Source organism: Paroedura picta, chromosome 5 (genome assembly GCF_049243985.1).
Source record: "Paroedura picta isolate Pp20150507F chromosome 5, Ppicta_v3.0, whole genome shotgun sequence".
Lineage (NCBI taxonomy): Eukaryota > Metazoa > Chordata > Lepidosauria > Squamata > Gekkonidae > Paroedura > Paroedura picta.
In genome coordinates, this window is record NC_135373.1 from 102,844,290 (window position 1) to 102,867,613 (window position 23,324).

Here is a 23,324-nt window from a genome sequence, read left to right on the forward strand (position 1 = left end):
AACTCAGAAAGCCTAGAATTCCAGTGAGAAACCAAATCCAATTTCCTATAAACGCCTCTCCAATTCCCTTTAATATTAAATGTCAATCAAAAGTGCCCTGGCCCATGTGTTCTTTCACTGACCCGCAATCAGTACTGGGATTTTCGTTTTCCATGCATTAGCCATGCACTCTGAGCCACGAGTACTCAAAACTGTAACAAACTCTACATCATTAGTGCCAGCACAGTTTAAGACGTGAAAATAATTTTATTCTTATAGTCTGCCCTTCCCTGTGTGATCAAGGGCAGCTAACAAGTCTTAAAACAACCCAAAATAAAGTAGACATGTTAAAACAATCATATTGGCTAATTTAGGTTTTAGAAACTTTAAACACTGTTTATTTTATTTATTTATTTATGTTTGTTTATTTATTTATTTATTTATTTGTTACTTTGACTTATATCCCACCACTCCCTGTGGACTCGTGGCTGGTTACACAAAAACAGATTAAAACCCCAGTAAAATCAATCATAAATCCCTCAGTGCCATAAAAACCTGTAAAACAGCAGCATAATCCCCAGTCCTCCCTGGTCTATAGTCAAGCATCACAGGTATAGATTCACAGAGTGGTATAGCGTTGGCCAGAGGAGAAGCCCCAGTTGTCCCTGAAACCCAGCCTCAACCAAACACCTGGCAGAACTGAGACAGCTCCGTCAGGACCCTCAGCTCTTCCGGGACCTCATTCCTCCAGGGCCCATTCTGCACACGCTAGATCATGTGCTTTAAATGCACTTTCAAAGTAGATTTTCCTCTTCTGCACAGAAAAATCCAGCTGCAAAAGCACACTGAAAGTGCATTATCCAGTGTGTGCAGAATGGGCCCAGGTCAGAGCAAGGACCGAAAAAGCCCTGGCCCAAGTCAAGGCCAGGCGTGCTTCTCTGGGGCCAAGGACCACAAGCAGATTTGCACCCACAGAGCAAACAACCCTGCAGGGGCGTAAGCAGACAAGCAGCCCCTCAGCTAGGCTGAAGTTCATATCCCAAGGTGTCACTGTGCTGAAGCGATTTTCCTTTTTTGATGGATGAATTCCCTGATAGAATTTTCAAATAAAAGTTTTCAGGTAGGGAGGCCAGCATCTTATTTCCTGGCCTCAACCCTTGGCCTGAAAGATCAGCTCAGTCTTGCAGGCCCCCCAGAACTGTTTAAGGTCCCAGAGGGCCCGGATCTTATCAGGACAGCATTCCACCAGTCCAGGACCAGAACTGGAAAAGCCCTAACCATGGTTGAGGCCAGTTTTATTCCTTTGGGGCCAGGGACCCTAAGTAGATTCTGACTACACAATCTTAGTGCTCTCTGGGGGGACATATAGGGTATGTCATCAACAAGAACAATAAGAAAACCTTAGATTCCAAAAGAAAACGATAGCCAATTATTTCTCTTAGCATTGGTTGCCAAAATGACATAACCAAGAGGCGTTCCCAGAGCACATGTAATATTCCTGCATCTGAGGTCTGGCAGGACGTGCAATCTGCATTCTTCAAATGATTGATACACGCCAACTGAGTTTATTTTAAGCAATTGTTTTTTCTTTTGTAAGGAAGAGGAGATTTTGATTAGTGAAACTGTGCATAATAAAGGGTTTTTTAAAAAGCCCTCTTCCTTCCTTGCACACCCCTGGTGCAGGCTGTGCCCAGCTGTGGTTTGCCTTTAAAAGATGAAGGGAGATCGATGATCTCTTGTCACGTCCCATTTGGCTGAGGCAGCTGCACATTCAAGAGAGCATGCTGATCGTGATTTTGGGTGACATACTTGTGATCACTTGAGGCTCCTCTTCAGCGGTGTGTCATCCAAAAGCATCTTGCTGGAAGTCCTAAGAAGCCTGTGTTCAAAATATGCATGTATGTGTCACACTGAGATGACCGAACAGAAAACGATGTGCTTGTTCAATACACATGTGAAACAGAGAACCGGTGAGGTATAGTGGTTAGATTTGCTGACTAGGGTCTCAAAGAATCAGGTTCAATTCTCTGCTCTACCGCAGAAGCTCGCTGGGTGACCTTGGACCAGTGACACACACTAAGTGACATCACAGGGATAAAATGAAGGAGTGGATAAGCCACTTTGGGTGCCAACTGGGCAGAAAGGCAGAGGGTATAAATGAACTAAATAAATATTCCAAACACTTGCTTGTGCATATCTTCTTGCAACAGTTGAAGAGGCCACGGCTCCCATTTCTGCTTTACTGACTCTGCCTCTCCTATTTCCAGAATCAACTGTTCCATATAATATTGCCATCTAGTTCAGTGCAGGGCTGTGGCTTCTCCTCTCTGAGTACATAGGATCATAGAGTCGGGAGGAACATCCAGAGTCATCTAGTCCAGGGATAGTCAACCTGTGGTCCTCCAGATGTTCATGGACGACAATTCCCATGAGCCCCTGCCAGCATTTTCTGGCAGGGGCTTGTGGGAATTGTAGTCCATGAACATCTGGAGGACCACAGGTTGACTACCCTTGATCTAGTCCAACTCCCTGCTTCATGCAGGAAATTCACAACTACCCACTCACCCACAGTGACCCTAATTCCATGCCCAGATGATGTGTCGTCGTCCCCCCACTAGAATCCCTGGCCAATCTGGCCTGGAAGAAATTTGCCTCCTGCCCCCAAAGTGGTGATCAGCATTCCCCTGGGCATGCAAGAAAGGGCCACAAAAGCCAAGCATCGACACAGTCCCGTCTGCCTACTCACTCACAAGCTGTCTATGTTCACAGAATCAGCATTTCTGTCACATGTATATCTAGCCTCTGCTTCAAAACATATGTCATAGACTCACTCAAGGGCAGAGGAGGCTGAGTTCTATATATCAGGGATGGAGGATCCACTGCTGGAGAGGGTGGGCAGAACTTCTCCCAAAGGAACAATGATAAGGCCTCTTTACTTTATGAAGATCTGGAAGGATGACTGAAAGCGGTAAGAAGATTCCTTTCTTAATCTGAAGAGAGTGATTTAGAGGAGAGGTCCCAGTTCATAACATGATGAGGCCTCTGTGAATGTTCATTTGGCACAAGATGGGGAGCAGACAGACTAAGGTAGAAATGTCACAGATATAATGTAATGTGCATTGTTGCCTGGGACACCCTGTGAGACCTACCTTCTAGATGATTATTCTTCTTGGCTGGGTGAACCTGGGATTGGGAGATATTTTACTTTCTGTATCCCACCCTCCCATGTACACACTGAGAAAAATCAAGAATGTTTGGGATGAGAGACAGTGTTGCTGCCATCTCAAGATTGGGAAATTCTTGGAGATCCTGCAGGGTGGAGCCTGGGGAGGGCAGGGTGTGGGATGGAAGGGACTTCAGCAGGGTATAATGTCATAGACACTACTTTCCAAAACAGCCATTTTGTCATCTCTGTTGCTAGGGGATTACCTGCAATAACAGGATATCTAAAGCCACCCCCTGGAAGCTTAAGGGGGACCATAAAGTTCTGCTCTTGAACACATAGGTATAGTTCTTTCATCTCAGAGCAGTCAAGAAGATTGCTGTACGTAATCTGAATTGAAGAGAGATTAAAATCCCCAATCACTTTTCAGCCTAGAGGTTGGCATCCCTACTTTCTTGTCACGTGTAACAGCCTTATTTGTCCCACTTCCTTGCACAGACAACCACAGCTGAAAGATTTACAACAGGATTAACACCAAACGTACCTTTACCTCAACTCTTCCCTTTTAGTAATTTCCCCTATAGAAAGGTTGAATATGATTCCTTCTTCACGGCTTCTGAAGAAGTAAACTCTGACTCATAAAAGCACACACAGGAATAAGGGTTGTAAGTCTCTAAGGTGCCATTGGGTTTCTGCTTGAGTAGGAAAACATGGCAGCCAATTTCATATCTACTTTGATCCTTAGCTCTCCCTTAAAAAAAAAAAGTAGAAGGCTCAGGCTGCATCCTCAGATTAACAGACCGGCCAGCTAATGCTTGGGGTGGTAGCTCCTGAGCCCCAGACAAGTTAGTTTTCTGAGTTTCTCCTCAGATATTTTGGGTGAGGCAAAACAGCTTTGTTCTGAAAGAGGTAGTCAACATGTAAATGATTTTCAGTGATCAACCTTCTCTGTTTGTGGTAATTAAACCAGCAATAAGTCGATGAAAACTCTAACAACTACAAGACTTGAAATCATTTCCAGGGACAAGAATGAGAGACTTACTTAACACCAAATGTAGCCCCCCCCCCAAAAAAAAGCCCACCTTGAATTTTCATTCAGATTAGCTGAAATTGAATTCATTTATTTTATTATATTATTTATTAATGTTAATTAGATTTCTTACCCACCACTCCCAGCTAGCTTACAAAGAGTAAAACACCACATTAAAACAGCAAAACAATCCCCATCTTAAAACCATAACCCTCCCAGACTACAAACACTAAAAGCCTCACCTGCTCAACAACCTCCAACCCAGTGCCTTCAGGGTTAATGAGGGGGTCATGAGCCTGCTGTCCTAGGAAGCTGAGGAGGGGGCCCTAATCTTAACTGCCCTGGCCTCAACCAAATGCCTGGTGGAAGAGCTCCACTTAAAACATGCCTACCTGCATTATCTCCTTTGATTCCTGGCAGCTCACAAAGCGACAAGTTGCAAGGACACAACAGTAACCTAACTATCCATTAGCAAGACCAAACAGGACAGCTTCCACCCAATGCCCTTGAATTGAAGCCATCTTATGTGCTTTCCTGAAGGCAGTAAATGTAGGCACCGTTACTGTTTTGTCCTAATATACTTGAGATTGTCAACATGTCAGATTTAATTTCAATTTTTTTTAAAATCTCAACAACAGCCAGGTTTACTTTTAAGCTCTTCTGGTTGTGCGGGAAATTGCTTGTTGGCCTTATAAAGTGAGGGACGGTATAACAATTGAACAAATAAATGAATGAACAAACTGAACTGGAATAGCAGCAGCTGTCATTCTGAAGTCTGCCCATCCCAAAATATACCCATGCCAAGAACAGGGGGCTGTTGAGAAAAAACACTGCCCTTTTCAAGGTTCCAACTCCAGGTTAGATGCTGAGTCTCATTGGTCGTTGCTTGCTTTTCATTTTCATCTTACGTAAGGGCCTCTTTTTCTCTCTCTTACCTGGACTTGGAGCAGTAGAAAGTGAACCTTTCTGAAGTTAATCTGTTCACAATAAGTTCAATGTACCTACTTGAATGCCTCATGTAAGATGTGTTTCTATTCTGTAAGTAAAATATCTTTCTCTTGCTACCACTGGAGTCAGATCATCTTTGTTTGAACAGCATTTTCCTTTAACTGGGAAACATGGAGGATTGGGGATATTATGTAAAACAGGCTTTCTCAACCAGGGTTTCATGAAACCCTGGGGTTTCTTGATGGCCCTGGAAGAGTTTCATGTGTGTGTGTGTGTGTGTGTATGTGTGTGTGTATGTATGTACATGTACATGTACATGTATATGTATACACAGATGCACACACATTTGTTAAACTTTTATCAGGTGATGGACCTGGGAAGGGGAGGGTCCCCAGATGGGAGTGTACACAGCTATGCTTCCCAGTCACATTCTGCGTAATCATGCCACTTTGGGGGTTTCTTGAAGCCTGAAGAATGTTTCAGGGGGGTTTCAGTAGTAAAAAGTTGAGAAAAGCTGGTATAAAACTTCTGTGCTTCCAGCGCATTCTTTTTTTTTTTTTTACATTTAACTTTTAAAGCAATAGCTAACAGTCCTTTGTAGGACTCACTGGAAGCCCTGCCATTTTACTGTAGAGTTCCCAGTGGTTCCTAGAACATGTGACCTCACCAGTGGTGGCTGCCCTACCATGTCCCTGGTCTCCTGCTGGTTTCCAAGCCGGCCTGGAAACTCTGTTTATACCCCAATGAAGACCCAAAGTGGTTTACATCATCCTCCCCTTCTGCTGCTCCTTCTTTGAGATAGGTTAGGTTGAGAGTGCGTGACTGGCCCAAGGTCATCCAGCAGTCTCCCATGGCAGAGCAGGAATTTGAATCTCTCCTGATCCAATGCTGTAGCTATGACATCATACTTAGGAGAGAATTTGAGGTCTCTTGTGGAAGTGAGGAATGGATGAAAATGCCCCCCCCCCCCTTGCACACATGGAAATTCTAGGTGGAACTCAAGCCAGGGCATGGAAGCTGTGCCTCATAAATGCTAGGAATCCCAAATGGGCTGTCTCTGAGTTTTGAATCTTCATCAGGTCATGCCTATAGACTTCTGAGGAATTTTTTTAGTCCTCCTTGTTGCCACTGATCAGCCCCACATGCCAGTAGTAACCTCATACACACAACAAAGAGTTCACTCCTTTCTCCTCTTCTGCTCAAAGAAGGGTCTAGGTTCACGTACCGTAAATGTGTGTAGGGTTGAGCATATGCTCCTCTCTGCTTCTAGAGCAGCAGCCTCTAATCTGGAGAACTGGGTTTGATTCCCCACTCTGCCGCCACATGCAGCCAGCTGTGTGACCTTCGGCCAGTCATAGTTCTTTCAGAGCTCTCTCAGCCTCACCCACCTCACAGGGTGACTGTTGTGGGGAGAGGAGGGGTAAGCGATTATAAGCCACTTTGAGACTCCTGTGGGTAGTAAAAGGTGGGGTAAGAAAAGCCAGCTCTTCTTCTTCTGTGATTACAGAAATCCATGCAATGGGGCACAGTTTGCACAGACTGCCTAGTTGTTGCATAATATCCACTCAGTGATGGACTTTTCCCAGCCTGTCAAAACTAGATCAGGAAAATCCTCATGTTGGTGCCCCAAGACTACAGTGGGTAGTCAAACTGTGGCCCTCCAGATATCCATGGACTACAATTCCCATGAACCCCTGCCAGCATGGACATCTGGAGGACCACAGCACAGTTTGACTACCCCTGATGTGTTGGATTAATTAACGATAAATAAGAAAAATAAATGGTAGAACACACCTGTGGTTTCAAAAAGTCCCTTGGTGTGTAGGGCAGGGGTAGTCAACCTGTGGCAACCTGTGGTCCTTCAGATTAACATGGGCTACAATTCCCATGAGCCACTGCAAACACCGGCAGGGGCTCATGGGAACTGTAGTCCATGGACATCTGGAGGACCACAGGTTGACTACCCCTGGTGTAGGGCATTTAGTGACAACGAGCGTATCCTGGCATTAGCTGACATTCCCCACTGTTAAATCTCATTAGTGCTTTCCAGAAGTCATTAGCATAGCAGCGCACCATGTCTGAAATATGGCCAGAAAACTGGGGAAGGCAAGCAATATTTGTTTTGCTCGTCTAATATGGATTTTTAAGTCCACCATACCTGAGCAGCATCCCTCCTGCGTTTTCCCTAGCAATGAGCTCTGCTAGTGCTAACTACCTATATTAGAGTAATAATATGTGTCCTGGAGGGAAGGTATAAAAAGCTTACCCAATATTTAAACGCCAGCTCATTTTGCAAATGAGGAATTCATTTGAATTACTTTATTTATGCATTTCATTGTCAACCAAGTTTAGAGAGAAGCCTTACATAGAATTGGACTCCTGAGCAAAACGCGCAGGAAGTGGGGGAAGGAATCTACCCACCTAATTGGAAAATAGGATTGCATGGTGAAGGGGATCCCCCTTTGTACTTGACAAAGCCCAAAAAAGAGAGCCAGTTTGGTGTAGTGGTTAGGAGTGCAGACTTCTAATCTGGCATGCCAGGTTCGATTCTCGCTCCCCCACATGCAGCCAGCTGGGTGACCTTGGGCTCACCATGGCACTGATAAAGCTGTTCTGACCAAGCAGTGATATCAGGGCTCTCTCAGCCTCACCCAACTCACAGGGTGTCTGTTGTGGGGAGAGGAAAGGGAAGGCAACTGTAAGCCGCTTTGAGCCTCCTTCAGGTAGAGAAAAGCGGCGTATAAGAACCAACTCTTCTTCTTCTTCTCAAAAGGAGCCGAAGGAAAAGCAGAAGATGCTCACGAAGCAAAGCTCAATGAGTTCAGGAGCTCAAGCAGCGTTTTCATGCCAGTGTCTTTGTGCCTTTCTGGCACCTTGTTTAGTGCAAAAGTTTAACGCACACACACCAAAATTGGTGCAACTTGACCTTTGATTCCAGTGGCATTAAAAATTTGTTATCACTGCAGAACTCTCCTGGATATGTACTCCTTGATTCTTCCCAGTGGCTCCCAACACGTTTTGAATGGTAACAGTTCTTCATCAGGGGAGCAGTATCTTGCTGCAAATTTCCCTGTACCGTCTCCATGAAAAGCTGTATACTATCCATTTCTTGTAGGGAAATATTCTCTAAAAGAACAATAAGGAAGACTCTTAAATAAATAAATGTCCCTCTGTTGAAGAGTGGGCAGCTCAAACAGCTCTTCGACTTATTGGGTTGCTTTGTAATAATTGGATAGTTTTGTTTCTTGCATCCAATTGACTCAATGTGCTTCTCTTCTCTTTATATATGATTTGATTGGGACAGATACACCTTTGGTTGGCATTTATGTCATTACCCAGACCTTTTTACTGCATACACTTCAGCTCAGTTCCTTCCAGCCTGGCACAGACCAAGAAAGACCACCTGCCTTTCTAAAACTCCCATAATGCTTTGCTGATACCCCACCTCTTTCCATCCCTATCCACATCTCCCACTCCCAAAGGTAAACTTCTAATGTGGACCACGACTTACATTCCTCCTGTCTCACCCAGCAGGCCACATATAACCAATAGAGGCCTTTCATGAGATTCACATTCCTGTCCACACCTAAAGTTGCCTCCATGCATTTCCATGAGGCCCAGCTGTGCATCATGCAGCAGATGCACATGTATACCCATGGGTGGATTTGTATCTTCGTGGTCTATGTATGGCTAAGCCCTCTTCCACACCCAGATCTTGAAGACACCCTAATTCTGTATAGCCATGACATTTTCCACGGAACTATTGAGACCCAACATGACAGCTTAACAAGTAAATTGTCTTTGCTCACAGGGACATTTCTTGGGTTGCCAGATCTGGGTTGAGAAATATTAGGAGACTTTGGGGGTGGAGCTCAGAATGGGCAGGATGGGGGGGGGAACCTCAATGAAGTACAAGGCTATGGAGTCCACCCTCCAAAGCAGCCACTTCTCCAGGGGAACTGATCTATTTGCTGGAAGACTTACAATATATATTTGCCACCTCCAGGAATCTGCCTCAACAACATAGTGGTGGTTTCCTGTCATCTTTCTGGCCCATTGCAATTAGAACATTTATATTATAATTCCAAGGAATAAAGCTTTAAGGATCATCTGGCCTTCGGGGAGGGCAGTATCTAAATATGAATAAATAAATAATAAAATTACAAACCATCTGAAAGAATAGGGGCATTCTAGCTGCCAGTGTCTGTAGTTCTTCTTTCAAAATATTACCTTCTACAGCTTCCTTCAAAAAGCTTGCTATGACATGGGTTAAGTCCTCCATTGCTCTGGGGAAATTTTCAAAATCCTCTAGATGATTTAATGCATATTCATGTTTGCAGCAACCAGCAGATATGACTGTTCAAGCTAGACATCAGCTCCTATTCAGGAATGTGGTAAATTGTCTTGTTTAGACAAAGTTTAAGGTCTCTGAATTGTGTTTTCTTCCCCAGAAGGGAAGCTGCTTCCTTTCTCCAATACTTAACTTTACTGTGTTATAGGATATGCTCCCATTAATTAGAAGTACTGATTATCTAAATGGAATGCAGAACCTGGGAAGAAATGAAGTTTAGAGACATAAGATGATGAAAACAAGTCAGAAATAATACTGGATTTTTCCCCCCAAGGGTGGGGAGAGATATCTGGTAATTTCTATCATCATTAGACCTCAGTAGATATTTTAGTGTTTTTATTTTTTTCAAATGACCTCGCTCAGTCTTTACACACTGAATATAGCCATCCTTTTTACAAACAAAGTAGTTAGAAAATGATAACTAGGTTGATTTTTTTAATGCACTTCTCTCTGCATCATGATCATTCGATTAATTACTAGTTACATTTTTCACATACTTTCCCCAGGTCTGCCCCAGGGCAGACAGGTGTCAGCTGTGAGAACCCCACTAAGAACTCAATTCTGATCTGCAGGGACCTAATCTGAATCAGGATCATAGCATGTGGAGAGAAGGGAGAAGTCTTGTTTCCCCTATGCCAGGGATAGTCAACCTGTGGTCCTCCAAATGTCATGGGAATTGTAGTTCATGGACATCTGGAGGACTACAGGTTGACTGCCCCTGCCCTATCCTGTTTTCCTGGTCTGAAACAGGTACTATTAATTCAACTGGGGTCTGCTCCTGTACATGATGGGATACACAAAAGTTTCCTGGGGTCATTTTAGGCTGGAATCTTGGGGAGGGGGTTATTTTAAGCTCATTATCCCTACATTCCATGGTCCCAAACTGCATGGGGTTCATATGTGTGGCGCAAATCACAGCTAACATCTCACTGGAAGTCAGAGGAAGGAACCTAGATACAACCTGTGAAAAAACCAACATGGAATTAGGCCCTAACAGTGTTTTCATAAGTACAGGAGTCTTAGCTGCAGCTCTACACATTACGGTCAAAAGGCAAACATTAGTTCTGGTGGTATATCTAGCAAATGGGTAAAGTGTGGATGTGTCATACACTTGCTAATGTATTTATGTCTAAACACCAGTATTCACAGTCCTGGGAACCATGCCCCACTTTAGTTTCTCTCATGCTCAAATATGCATGTGAACATATATATGAACATGTGAAGGTGCCTCTTAAAGAGAGAGGCCATTGGTCCCTATGGCTCAGGATTCTCTAGTCTAGTTGGCAGCCATTCTCCAGGGGCTTGGGGACAGAAGGATATTTCCCCACTATCTGAGATTGTTCCTAAACGGATATGCCAGGGACTGAATGTGGGACATTTTCCATGCAAACCAAGAAACAGCAATGTTTCACACAGTAAGCATGTGTGTGCGGATACGGCAAAAAGAAAGGAGCCATGGCTGAGTAGTAAAGCCACAGACCTTCCCTCTGTGCAACACCAGCATGCTTGTGGGAAACACTGGTAAAGCATGGCTATATTTCCTGTAGCAGTTGCAACCTGCATGCAATTAACCTGATGTACATGTGTGCATGTGTGTACATACATGTGCATCTGCTTTTGTGTGGAATTTTATTTCTACATCTGTCTGCTACTGCCATCTGCTGGAGATGTGGGAATAGGAGTGGACAAGAAAGGGGGCATACAAGATTGCCCTTATTTTTGGTGCCAGACATGGATATCGTCTTTAGCAAGCATGTATGGCCATGCACATGTGTGTCCTGGTATATATATTTGGCTCGCCTTAAATGAATCCTCCATCTCCACTTCAGGAAAACCATCTCTGTGTTTGTTCCCAGCACTCCTGCTGACTGCATCGACCATCCAGACCCTGATTATTTGTTCCCCAGCTCCAACGGTGGCTTTCTGATCCGTAGATTTCATTTTCTGTTTGAACACACAGAAAGAGAAACAACTCTTGACATTCTGGTTGCGTAAAAGAACCTGGATAAACCTCTGCTACGAGATGCTGCCCAGCCCAAAGGACTCTGTTTGTTTCTAATATCCAAGATGTTGACAGTTCATTTGAATAGCTCTCTTCTTCTGTTGACACTCTCTGTTTCTCTCTTCTCCTTCTGTCTCCTTTTATCCTTCCTCCCTTTATCCTTCCTCCCTTTATCACTTGCCTTTCTGAATCTTTGGTTTCTGGCTCTGTCTTTCTGGTCCCTCCTCACTCCAATTCTCCCTCTGCCTTGATTCTCTTCCCTCCCTGAACCTCTCTTCTCACACCTGTCTTCCATGCCCCTCTCTTCCTCTTTTACCTGCATGCTGTTCTTTCTCCCATTTCTTCCCCTCCCCACCCCTTTCTTTGCTACAGGGGCTGTGAGGGCCTCTAGTATTTTTCCGATCCTGAGTGTGATTCTGCTTTTCATGGGTGGACTCTGCATTGCAGCCAGCGAGTTCTACAAAACCCGACATAACATCATCCTTAGTGCCGGCATCTTCTTCGTGTCTGCAGGTAAAGGGGCTGAGGGATGAGAGTGGGGGGCTGCCCCTCTGCAGTGCTGTGCGTGTGTGTGCATGTGTGTGTAAGTCCAAAACCCAAAGTGAGGGAGGTTCTTGGTGCATTTGGAGGCCAAGAGAACAGTTAGTTTCTGGAGGCATGGGAAAAAGGGCAAAGAGGAGAGAAGGTGAAGTGTACTTTTATTTCCAGAGCCACTGTGAGAAGTGCTCAATTTGGAGAGCCAATGAATTTCTTGGAGAAGAAAGAGGAGCTCTTAGCCCCTTCAAGAGAGGATATATAGCTGCATTCTTCAGCTGTGCCACTTCCTGGGGGGTTAACCTGGTTTAGGTATATGCATTTGCCACCCTCCAGGTGAGACCTAGAGTTCTCCCGAAATTACAACAGATCTTCAGACTAGAGAGGGGAAGTTTGAAGGGCAGTCTTCATGGAATCACATCTCAGGAGAGCTCCTCCCCCTCCCCAACTTTGCCTTCTGCAGGCTGTTCACCAAATCTCCAGGAATTTCTCACCCTGGAGTTGGCAGCCCTCTTTAGGAAGCAGCCAGACTAGATGCCACAAAAAGGCCCCTTTGTTGAAACCAGATTCTACTAACATAGAAATCCTTGGGACGGGGATTATAGCCGATTGTTCAAATCGAGGTCTGTTGCCGTCCCAAATGATTTGGACCGGAAGGTGTGAAATGCCTCAGACCTTAAGGAGGCTTCAAGCTGATTCACACATATATGTGAAACCAGGCGTGCCTGAAGTGAATTTCTCTCTCTCTCTCTCTCTCTGTGCAAATGGTGAAAGTAAAATAGAAGATGGTGATTGGGCCCCAACTCTAATTTCTCTCTCCCTAATGGTTTGGCTGAGAAAGGATCTGATGGCCTGTCCTTTTTCCTCCATCCCCCCCCCCTTTATTGACTGAGCTGCCCTACTGATGTGTTTTCTTCTTTGATGAAAAACTCTGGCTATCCAACCCTGTCACAGAACAATATTATGGCAATTAGCTCTGTTGGCAGAATTTAAATATACAAAGAGAAACAAACCACAAAAGACAAAAAAGAGAGTTTTATTGAAAAGAGAAACAACTTTGTAAAGAAAGGAGAGATTATTGGTTAAGTTTTCATTCTATCTATTCTGGAGGCTAGCAGAGAGGAAGGGTGCTCAAAGGAGCAGGAAGTCTCCAGCTGAGCCAATCAGGACATAGGAAGAGAATATCTGAAAAAAATATCAGGAAGTTCCTAATCTAACTATGCTAAATATACATCTCTTCAGATGTCCCCTTCAGGATATTCTTCATACCCTTTTGAATGCTGCACACTACAGATCTTACATATAACAGGCTCAGCACAGGAAGGACCAAGAGCTCACTTTAACTTAAATAACTTAAATGGCACTCGAGGCATTTTGAAATTCAAAATAGTGAAATATTTTAGTTAATATAGAGAGGAAAGGTCAGGTGAAATCGGGGGTTGAAATTTCTGAGGTAAAATCACTATATGCAAAGACTTTAGTTCTTTTATTTCAAGCTAAGAGGGTTTTTTTTTTTAGCTATTCAGAGTTACTTATTTATGTTGAGAGACATTTGTTCCACTGTTTTCTCCATACACTTCAGTATACTTTCTTTGCATATTCTCTGACACTTTCCAGAAGGTTGGTACACTCTTTCCAAACTCCTTATCTTGAAGCATCAGTACTTACCTTGAGTTTTGAACTGACTCTTAAGGTCTCCAAAGGCAGTTTCTAACCACACCACACCAGGGATCTCTTTACTCTTCTGCGTGAACTCCTTGTTTGATTGGGTAGAGAAATTCTTTTCTCACTAGAAGATCTATCCCCTTTCCTTGTTCCAAATGGGAGTATTTGTCTAATTGCCCACTTATCCTTGTCAACTTTCCCCCAGTTCTCCTGTCTGTGTTAAACTGCTCTCAGTCAGGGCTGAATTCCAAAACTGTCAGTTCTTGACTCAGCTTGGATTGAAAACAGATAGAATCCTCCTCAGCATCCCGTTTAGAAGTTTTTCTCTGCTCAGTTGATGCGAACCAATCAGATCTCTTGGAGCAGCCTGTCACTCAAGGCTCTCTGATTCTATGAAGAATCTGGGATCAGGCAAGCAAAACACAGCCCAATTTTTGTTTTCTGGATGTAGGAAATGAGCTGGGAAAGGAGGGGAGTGATCAAGCAGCTTTCTTCCAATCATTCAGTCATGTGTGTGCTTTGTTTTTAAGCCTACCATTAGCACAAAATATATATTTTGGGCTTCAGTTACCTGTCCAGTCTTCTCACAACTTGGGCAGGCAAAAACGGTCCCATTTGTGTCTCCTGGAGGTGGGAAATGAACTGGGAAAATGGGGGGGGGGGTGATCTGGCTGCCTTGTGCAGATCATACAGGGGTTTGAGCAGCTTGTTTTAAAGCCAACCATTAGCACAAAATGTCTTCTTGGGATCCAAGAAAGGTTTCTGAGTTGCCTGTTCTGTTGTTTACTTTCCCAAAAGTAGAACTCTGACTAGGGAAATTGCCTAGGGTGCAGATTGAACCAGGTGTTCTGAGTATATTCTTGCATATAGTCTCAGGAAAACATGGGGTGCAAATTCTGAGTTGAAAAATTTCTGGAGATTTAGGAGTAGAACCTGGGGAGAGAGAGGGCTGGGGGATGGGGGGATTTGAGTGGGGTATGATGCCATAGAGTTCACCCACTTTCTCTAAGGGAACTGATTCCTGTAGCCTGTAGTTGTAACTCAGGGAAATCTCCATAATTTCGAGGAGGTCCTGGGAAACCAATATGGCAATAAAATATCCAAATTGGACTTGTGTGAAATAAGAATAAAAGAATTACTGAAGACAGACGACTCTATATAAGTCCAATTTGGATATTTTATTGCCATATTGGTGTCCCAGTGTGTTTGTATTGTTCTGTATTTGTTTCTTCACTGGGACCCACCCCTCCAGTTCATTATTTTTCCTGGAGGTCAACAACCCAAAAAAAACACTGGCGAACATAATTTCAGAGGGGTAACCATGATATTCTGTTGCACCAAAAGTTTTGTGGAGGATAGCCTAAGAGTTTATTTGAAGTCCAGTAAAGGTAAAGGTATCCCCTGTGCAAGCACTGGGTCATGTCTGACCCTTGGGGTGATGCCCTCTAGCATTTTCATGGCAGATTTAATACAGGGTGGTTTGCCAGTGCCTTCCCCAGTCATTACCGTTGACCCCCCAGCAAACTAGGTACTCATTTTACTGACCTCGGAAGGATGGAAGGCTGAGTCAACCTTGAGCTGGCTGCTGGGTTTGAACTCCCAGCCTCATGGGCAGAGCTTTCAGACTGCATGTCTGCTGCCTTACCACTCTGCACCACAAGAGGCTCTTTTGAAGTCCAATGGCACCCTAAAAGCTAACAAAATTTATCCCAGCCTAAGTCAGGAATTACTTCTTTTGATGCACAGCGTATACATCCATAGGAGATGCATTATATTTAAAGTTAAAAGCCAAAGAAAAGTAGGAGCAGTGAGAAGTTACAAAGAGAGGCTGGTTAGAATCAATAATCCAACTGCATTCAAAGCATTTAGAGTAAATAAGCTCCCCTCTCAGCTTTAGATAGAAGAACAGAATAGGAAAAACATGAAATCAGATCTAATCAAGGAAGGGACTGTGGGGAACAGAAGAAGCAGAGCTATTAATGGTCAAAAAGGTGGGTCATGCTGAACTAACAGCATCGATACTGAGTGAGGAAACCCAAGTCTTTATTCAAGCCCAGGGAGCAATAGCATTAAATCTCAGGATGGATCCTAACCTATACTTCTCATGGAACGGCCTGCACCAAAGTAGACAGCAATACCTGTTTTTCTTATTTTAGCAGTGAATCCCGTTGCATGATGGAATGCAATGGATGCTAGGCAGCCTTCTTCCTGCTGCCTGACAGGGCAGGGGGTGGGGGAATTAAGGAGCCTGGAAGTGGCTTTTCCCATCAGGAGAGCACCTTGCCGGCTCCTTCCTCCCCGTGCCACCCTTTCAGGCTGAAGACTCTTCATGTGGGTGAGGTTTTTATCTGGAGGCTATAGAATGTTCTGAGCCTCTTGTGGCGCAGAGTGGTAAGGCAGCCGTCTGAAAGCTTTGCCCATGAGGCTGGGAGTTCAATCCCAGCAGCCGGCTCAAGGTTGACTCAGCCTTCCATCCTTCCGAGGTCAGTAAAATGAGCACCCAGCTTGCTGGGGGGTAAACGGTAATGACTGGGGAAGGCACTGGCAAACCACCCCGTATTGAGTCTGCCATGAAAACGCTGGAGGGCGTCACCCCAAGGGTCAGACATGACTCGGTGCTTGCACAGGGGATACCTTTACCTTTATAGAATGTTCAGCAAATCATCAGAAGAATATACACAATTTTATATGGTACCCTCTTATCCTGTTAGAAACATATAATATAATATGATTTAGGAACCGTAATATCAGTCTTTTTAATATAATACTTTCAAATATTTTTTTTGGGACTTGCCCACAGTGACTGCCACTGCCAGAATACAGAATATCATGATGGTGTTCTTCGGTCTTTCTACCAGATTCTCTCACATGGTAGTATGAGGATCTGAAATGCCCACCCCTATAGGACCAAAGACAGAGTGGTCATTAATAGAATAGAGCAGGGGTAGCCAAACTGTGACTCTCCAGATGTCCAAAGACTATAATCCCCATGAGCCTCTGCCAGCTGGGAAGGACTTGTGGGAATTGTAGTCCATGGACATCTGGAGAGCACACAGTTTGGCCACAACTGGACTAGAGTGTAAGAATGTAAAAGGCTGGAATCTGGAAGTCATAAAACTGGATGCTAACTAGCTCGTTTCTGGTGTGATGATGTACCTCTTTCTTAGGGTCAGACAACATACTCAGGTGAATGCATGACCACTATTGAACTATATCACCTCCCTGAATTTCTTGGTATTGTTTGTTAAAGCAAACACATCATGTGACACCAGTTACACTCAGCACTCCTCTCTGTGCTTCCGCAAAATAATAGCCATTGTCATGAGGCAAAGGTAGGGAAACACAGAGCAGGATCACTTCCCTCATCCTCAATGCAATTTCAGATGGTGAAGATAAGGGGAGGTGTACTGGCCACATAACTTCCAGGGGAATTCCTAGGTAGGGCTCTGCCCTAAAGGGGCTGTCCTGTGCTCCACAGGCCAGCCCAGTCAGGTCCCCATGGGAGCTCTGCCCTCAGGTCTAGATAGCAAGGCTCAAACACCTTTTAGCCAGGAGCTAGAACTGGAGGCAGCCCAGGGGCTTGCACATAGGGGATCAGGAGACCCAGCGAGACAGCCTTCCCATCCAAAGAAGGCCTTAGCTAAACTAGCTAGGAAGCGTTCAGGGTCAGCTGCCCAGCTGCCCTCCTGTGGCTGCACTGTGCTTGGAAATGATTGTTCTCACTGCTTGGCTCTGGGATGAAGCTGTGTGCTGCCAGTTGAGCACTTCACTTCCTTTGGGCCGCCTTGGCCTGGGCCTTCTGCCAATACTCTTCCTGCAGAGTGAGAGCATCCCTGGTGGGGCTACGGGCCCAGATTTCCATCCTGCCTGGAAGGGAACTGGTGATTATTGCAGGCGTTGGTAGCAAGATGTCCCTTGCAAGCTTGGGAAATACCTGGAGACTCTGGGGGTGGAGCCCTAAGTGGGATTTGGGGCAGGGGGAGACTTTAATAGAATTAAATGCTATGGAGTTCACCCTCTGAAACAGCCATTTTCTCCAGGGGAACTGTTATCTGTTGCTTGGCAATAAGCTGTAAAATGGGGAGGGGGGGGAATTCCCAGGCCCCATCTGGTGACTGGCATCCCTAATCACTGGTAGAGTTGTTGATTCCCTGTTAGAAGAAGAAAAGAGTTGGTTCTTATATGCCACTTTTTCTCTAACAGAAGGCGTCTCAAACAGTCACCCTGTGAGGTGGGTGAGGCTGAGAGAGCCCTGATATTACTGCTCGGTCAGAACAGCTTTATCAGTGCTGTGGCGAGCCCAAGGTCCCTCCTCTCCCCAAAGCCTGCCCTCCCTAAGCACCTGTCCTTTTAACAAAGCATTTTTGAACCATTTTATATCAGAGAAGCCTTCTTACCAGGGCCTATTCTGCACACAATAGATAATGCACTTTCAATGCACTTCAGAAGTAGATTTTCCTGTTCTGCACAGGAAATTCTAGCTGCCAAAGCACATTGAAAGTGCATTATCCTATGTGTGCAGAATGGGCCCTGCATGAAATGCCCTTCTGAATAATTCAGTTTTACATAGTTTATGGGATGTCAGTAGAGTGGGAACCACAACAGAGAATGCATATGTACGGCTTATTGTTGATTTGGTTCATTTGCAGTACAACACCTGCAGGTGAGCAAAATTATAGTGTTGGAGCATGGGGGAGAGACAGTCTGGAAAATATGATGGACCAAGGCCACGAAGGGCTTTGTATGTGACAGCCAATAACTCAGATGGAATCCAGCAAGTGATGGGCCATAGCAATTGCAATTTAAGAAACTGAATATAGTATCTGGGGCAAAAGTGATATTACCACCTTAGAAACACTTCCTCAAAGTAAAATGGGTGCAAAATACATCAATATGCATTTATGATATTAAAACTACCAGTCACTGCCAAGGCCCTTAATGAACATTAATTGGATTTTTAAATGTTGGCAGACCAGGTGCCATCCAGGATAATTTCAGCCAGCATTAACACACATGAACAAAGTGTAGTTTTGTGTCACTTTCGAGGGTTATCAGCCTATGGGGCATAATGGGTGTCCCTTTATTTCAAGCCTCAGTGTCATAAAGGTAAAGGTAAAGGTATCCCCTGTGCAAGCACTGGGTCATGTCTGACCCTTGGGGTGATGCCCTCTAGCGTTTTCTTGGCAGACACAATACGGGGTGGTTTGCCAGTGCCTTCCCCAGTCATTACCGTTTACCCCCCAGCAAGCTGGGTACTCATTTTACCGACCTCGGAAGGATGGAAGGCTGAGTCAACCTCAGTGTCATAGTGTTTCATAAAACTTATACTGGTATGTCATAATTTAATTTGAGGTAGGGGTGTCAGGGCCCTTATCAGATCTCAGAAGCTAACCAAGGATAGCCCTGATTAGTATTTGGATGGGAGACCTCCAAGAAATACCAGGGTTGTCATGCAGAAGAAGGCAATGGCAACCCACCTCTGAATGTCTCTTGCCATGAAAATACTATCACAGGAATTATGCCAGAGCTCCCAAGTGGCTAAGTGGCCTTTCCCAGAAGTTTGGATGTCCTTTGACATCACTAAACATCCCTGGAGCCCTCTTCCCCTGTTGCTCTACAGGCCTAGTCTCATAGAATCATAGAATCATAGATTGGAAGGGGCCATACAGGCCATCTAGTCCAACCCCCTGCTCAGTGCAGGATCAGCCCTAAGCATCCTAAAGCATCCTTGTCTCTTTCTTCACAAATGGAAAACTTCAACGAGCGATCGACTGGATGGCTCCTGCATCTTACCTCTGCGCCCACTTGTCTGAAGGGGCATGTCACCCGGGGTTCCCAGAAACCTGACAAATATTTCAGGGGTTCTTCCATAGTCAAAACGTTGGAAAATGCTGCCCTACGGGGTCGACATAAGTCAACTATGACTTTACAGGACTTACCACCATAAGCAGGGATGCCCCGTCTCCCATTTCAGTTCAACTGCAGAGTTTGGCTGAATGCTACAGTGTCACTTATGGTCATGCCAGAAGTGGGGTCATTGCATCACCAGCAATGCAGAGCCATGGCAATAGAGCACCTGCACAAGATTTTCCTATGGACATTCCTCAGTCATCCGCTTGTTGCTACCATTTACCCTCCCAGCACACCAGAGACCTTTTTATGAGTTCTTTTTTTAAAAGGTAATTACTATAGCTAGTAATATTATAGCGATATAGCAGCTATTAATCTTCTTAGCAAAAAGGTCTCCAGGGGCATAGCAGGGAAGACAGCAGGTAGAAGGGGAAGATGGCAGTAAAATGGCATTGAAGAGGGGGAAGATTAAAAATGCTCACCTAGAGTATCCATCCAGTGTGCTAACCTGCTTGAGCACAGCCTCTCCAGAGAGACTCTGGTAAAACAGGATTGGGAAAGACCAGAACAAAACAAGAGGAGAACCTGGAAAGGAGGTGATTGGAGGATGATGTCATGTGGATGCCCCAAAAAACACTATTCCCGTTTGAAAGTCAAGGCAGAAAAAACAGGGGGGTGGGTAGAGCCTCAGATGCACTAATCAGGTGGCATAAAACTGTGTCAGCAGGATCAATGCCGGGAGTCTAAGGCATGTTATCTCAACCAGGGTTTCGTGAAACCCTGAGGTTTCTTGACAGCCCGGGAAGGGTTTCCAAAATGGGAGGCAGTTAATTTTTTTAAAATGTTAAACATTTATCAGGTAATATGACCATATATGACCATATGGTCATGTTGCCCTGCCCTTCTTCCACAATAGCCAACGATGGGCCTGGAGGGGGAGGGAAGGTGCCTCAGGTGGGCATGTACACAGCTACACTTCCCAACCCTATTCTACATGATCATGCCACTTCTGGGGGTTCCCAGGGGCTGAAGAATATTTCAGGGGGTTCTCAATGGTAAAATATATATTACAATACTATTTTTTCGTTCTATGAAACTTTTTGTTGCTCCATATGGACCAAATTATTTTTATCAAGAACCCCCCGGTCAATGGTGTCCCGCTTTACCAATGTTAAAATCTGGTCACCTTAGTATTCAACCCTGAGCTATTTCAAGGAAAGACAGGATAAAAATGTAGCAGATCTCACCCTCCCCCCCTCCCCAAGAAAAAGGGAAACAGGAAATGATGGCTTGACTGTCTCCCTGTTTCTCAGCCCAAGCAGTGCTATTCTAAAATTCATCACAAGTGAGACATTGGAAGGGCAGAAAGGTAGGTAAATGTGATCAGGGAGAGAATCTATATATCTAATATCAAGGTATAGTACCCACCTGCAGATAACTAAATCTACAGATCAAGGCCATGCTGACACTAAACAGCTTTTTCTGCAAATTTTGGATACCTAAATCTGAAATGAGTTAGTTTAAAATACCATTGGGATGGTCAAAATTCCCCAGTTTATTTGTGCAACTGGCAGTGTCCATTACAGAAACCCTCTTCAAACCCAGCCAAGGCGGTGGCAGATACCAGGAACCTATTTGGGCTTAGCTGTGTTTGCAGAGGACACTGGCAACCTCTCCAGGCACAATGGTGGCAAATACTGGTAGGTTCTCTGTCTCAACCATGGTGGTACCTGCTTCCGGGAGGCTCTCTGGACGCAACCACAGTGGGACCTGTGTCCAGAAAGCCCTCTGGGCTCTCGTGCAGTGGTACAGATTACCAGAAGGCTCTCCAGGCCCAGAACAGCTTCCAGACTCCATCACCACTGCAGCCAGGCCTGAGGCCTAGAGCCATTCCTGGATCAGTGATAAGGAAGTCATTTCAGGCTTGGAGCAACTTTCTGACATTGCAAATAATCCAGTTGGTAAGGTAAGAATGGGAGAGGGGGGAAGAGCAAGAAGGTGTAGGTGTAGAAAGAAGGGGGAGAATCAGAGAGGGGGTAGGTTGACAAAGAAGGGGAGGTGAAAGAAAGAGAAGGAAGTTTGTTAGGAAGGAAGGAAGCAAAGGGGGGAAGGTATGCAGTCTCCTTACAAGTTTCTAGCAGGTCCCCATTTGTATGTTCTTATTACAGTTATACATACTATGTATAGCTATGCATGTTCTGTTCATTTTGCTAAGAGTTTGCAACAAAGATGATACACTGTTGATCTCAAACTGACTGTAGTTTGCTCTAAAGTGTGTGTGTGTGTGTAAAGAATACAACCCATTTGCCATTGTTTGAGAAGATGCCAAGTCATTGGCAAAGCATTTATTACAGTCACATAACCTTTCTTTTTTACATGCATGAAGCCACCACAAGTTGGTTGTCTCTCACCACACTCTAGAAAAGGGGACCAAGACACAGGACCTGTGTCTATATGGTCTCTTCAATTCATATATGGAGTACCTGAAACCAGCTAATGTTTGTTTTTCTCTTGCCCTTTATCCACAGGTCTGAGTAATATAATTGGCATCATTGTGTACATATCAGCCAATGCTGGAGACCCTTCGAAAAGCGACTCCAAGAAGAACAGTTATTCTTATGGCTGGTCCTTCTATTTTGGGGCCCTGTCCTTCATTATAGCTGAGATGGTGGGAGTGCTGGCCGTACACATGTTCATTGACCGGCACAAACAGCTGCGTGCCAGTGCTCATGCCACGGACTACCTCCAGTCCTCTGCCATCACCCGCATACCCAGCTACCGCTACCGCTATCAGAGACGCAGTCGCTCCAGTTCCCGTTCCACTGAGCCTTCACACTCCAGGGATGCCTCTCCTGTCGGGATCAAAGGGTTCAATACCCTCCCATCAACGGAGATCTCGATGTATACCTTGACCAGGGACCCCCTGAAGGCTGCCACCACTCCCACCGCCACCTACAATTCAGACAGGGATAACAGCTTCCTCCAGGTTCACAATTGTATCCAGAAAGAAAACAAGGACTCTATCCACACTAACACAGCCAACCGCCGGACCACCCCCGTATGAAGCCATCAAGAGGGGCTGAAAATGGGGGCAGGGAAGGTGGGAGTGGGCATTGGGCGCAAGATGGGAGGGAGCAATGGGGGCGGGCAGGGGGGGGAGAGGAGAAAGCAACCACGGGGAAACTTTCCAAAAGCAAAAAAATAAAAATAAACCAACAACGAACGAACAAACTTAAGTGAAACATCTGAAAAGAAACAACAAAAAGTTTAAAAAAAGGAAAAACAAAAAAAACTTCAAAAAAATCAAGAGAAAGAAATATAAAAAATAGAAAATAAATTTAAAAGAAAATGCATGATTTCCCATGTACCATTATTTTAACATTTAATAAAAACAGATTTAAAAAAGGAACCGAGAAATAACAACAACAAAAATTAAAATACCAAGCGGGAAGAGGAGGCAGCTCTTTGGATCTTTTTGTTTGTTTTATCCTTTAATTTTACATTTTCTTTTCACTTTTAACCCACTGTGGACTCACAGTTTCCTGAGGCTCTCCAGGGGTGGGCGGTATGAACTGAAGTGATTTTGGTGTCGCAATGGACGCCTGTTTGCACATGTATGGTGGCCTGCCTAAATTTACCGAACCCCCTGGAGTGACTAATAATTCAACAAGATCTTGTTGGTCCACAGGGCTTAACAGTGACTCTCCTGTCCTTGGGGATTCCAGGGATTAATGCGGATTCACTGATCTCCAGGTCTCAGGAAGCTCTGGCTGACCAGTTCAGCTCCGCTAGCCTGTGATTA

General features: G+C 44.7%; 1 protein-coding gene across 1 annotated transcript in view; it reads left to right on the plus strand.

Annotated features, from left to right (window-relative positions):
- Window positions 1-22,650, plus strand: part of CACNG2 (calcium voltage-gated channel auxiliary subunit gamma 2) — a 140,323-nt gene extending 117,673 nt beyond the window's left edge. Inside the window, exons 3-4 of the mRNA XM_077339622.1 lie at window positions 11,846-11,986; window positions 22,051-22,650. Coding sequence (XP_077195737.1) covers window positions 11,846-11,986; window positions 22,051-22,586 — 677 coding nt within the window. The 3' untranslated portion in view covers window positions 22,587-22,650. The remainder of the gene's footprint in view (window positions 1-11,845; window positions 11,987-22,050) is intronic.
- Window positions 22,651-23,324: the final 674 nt, after the last annotated feature.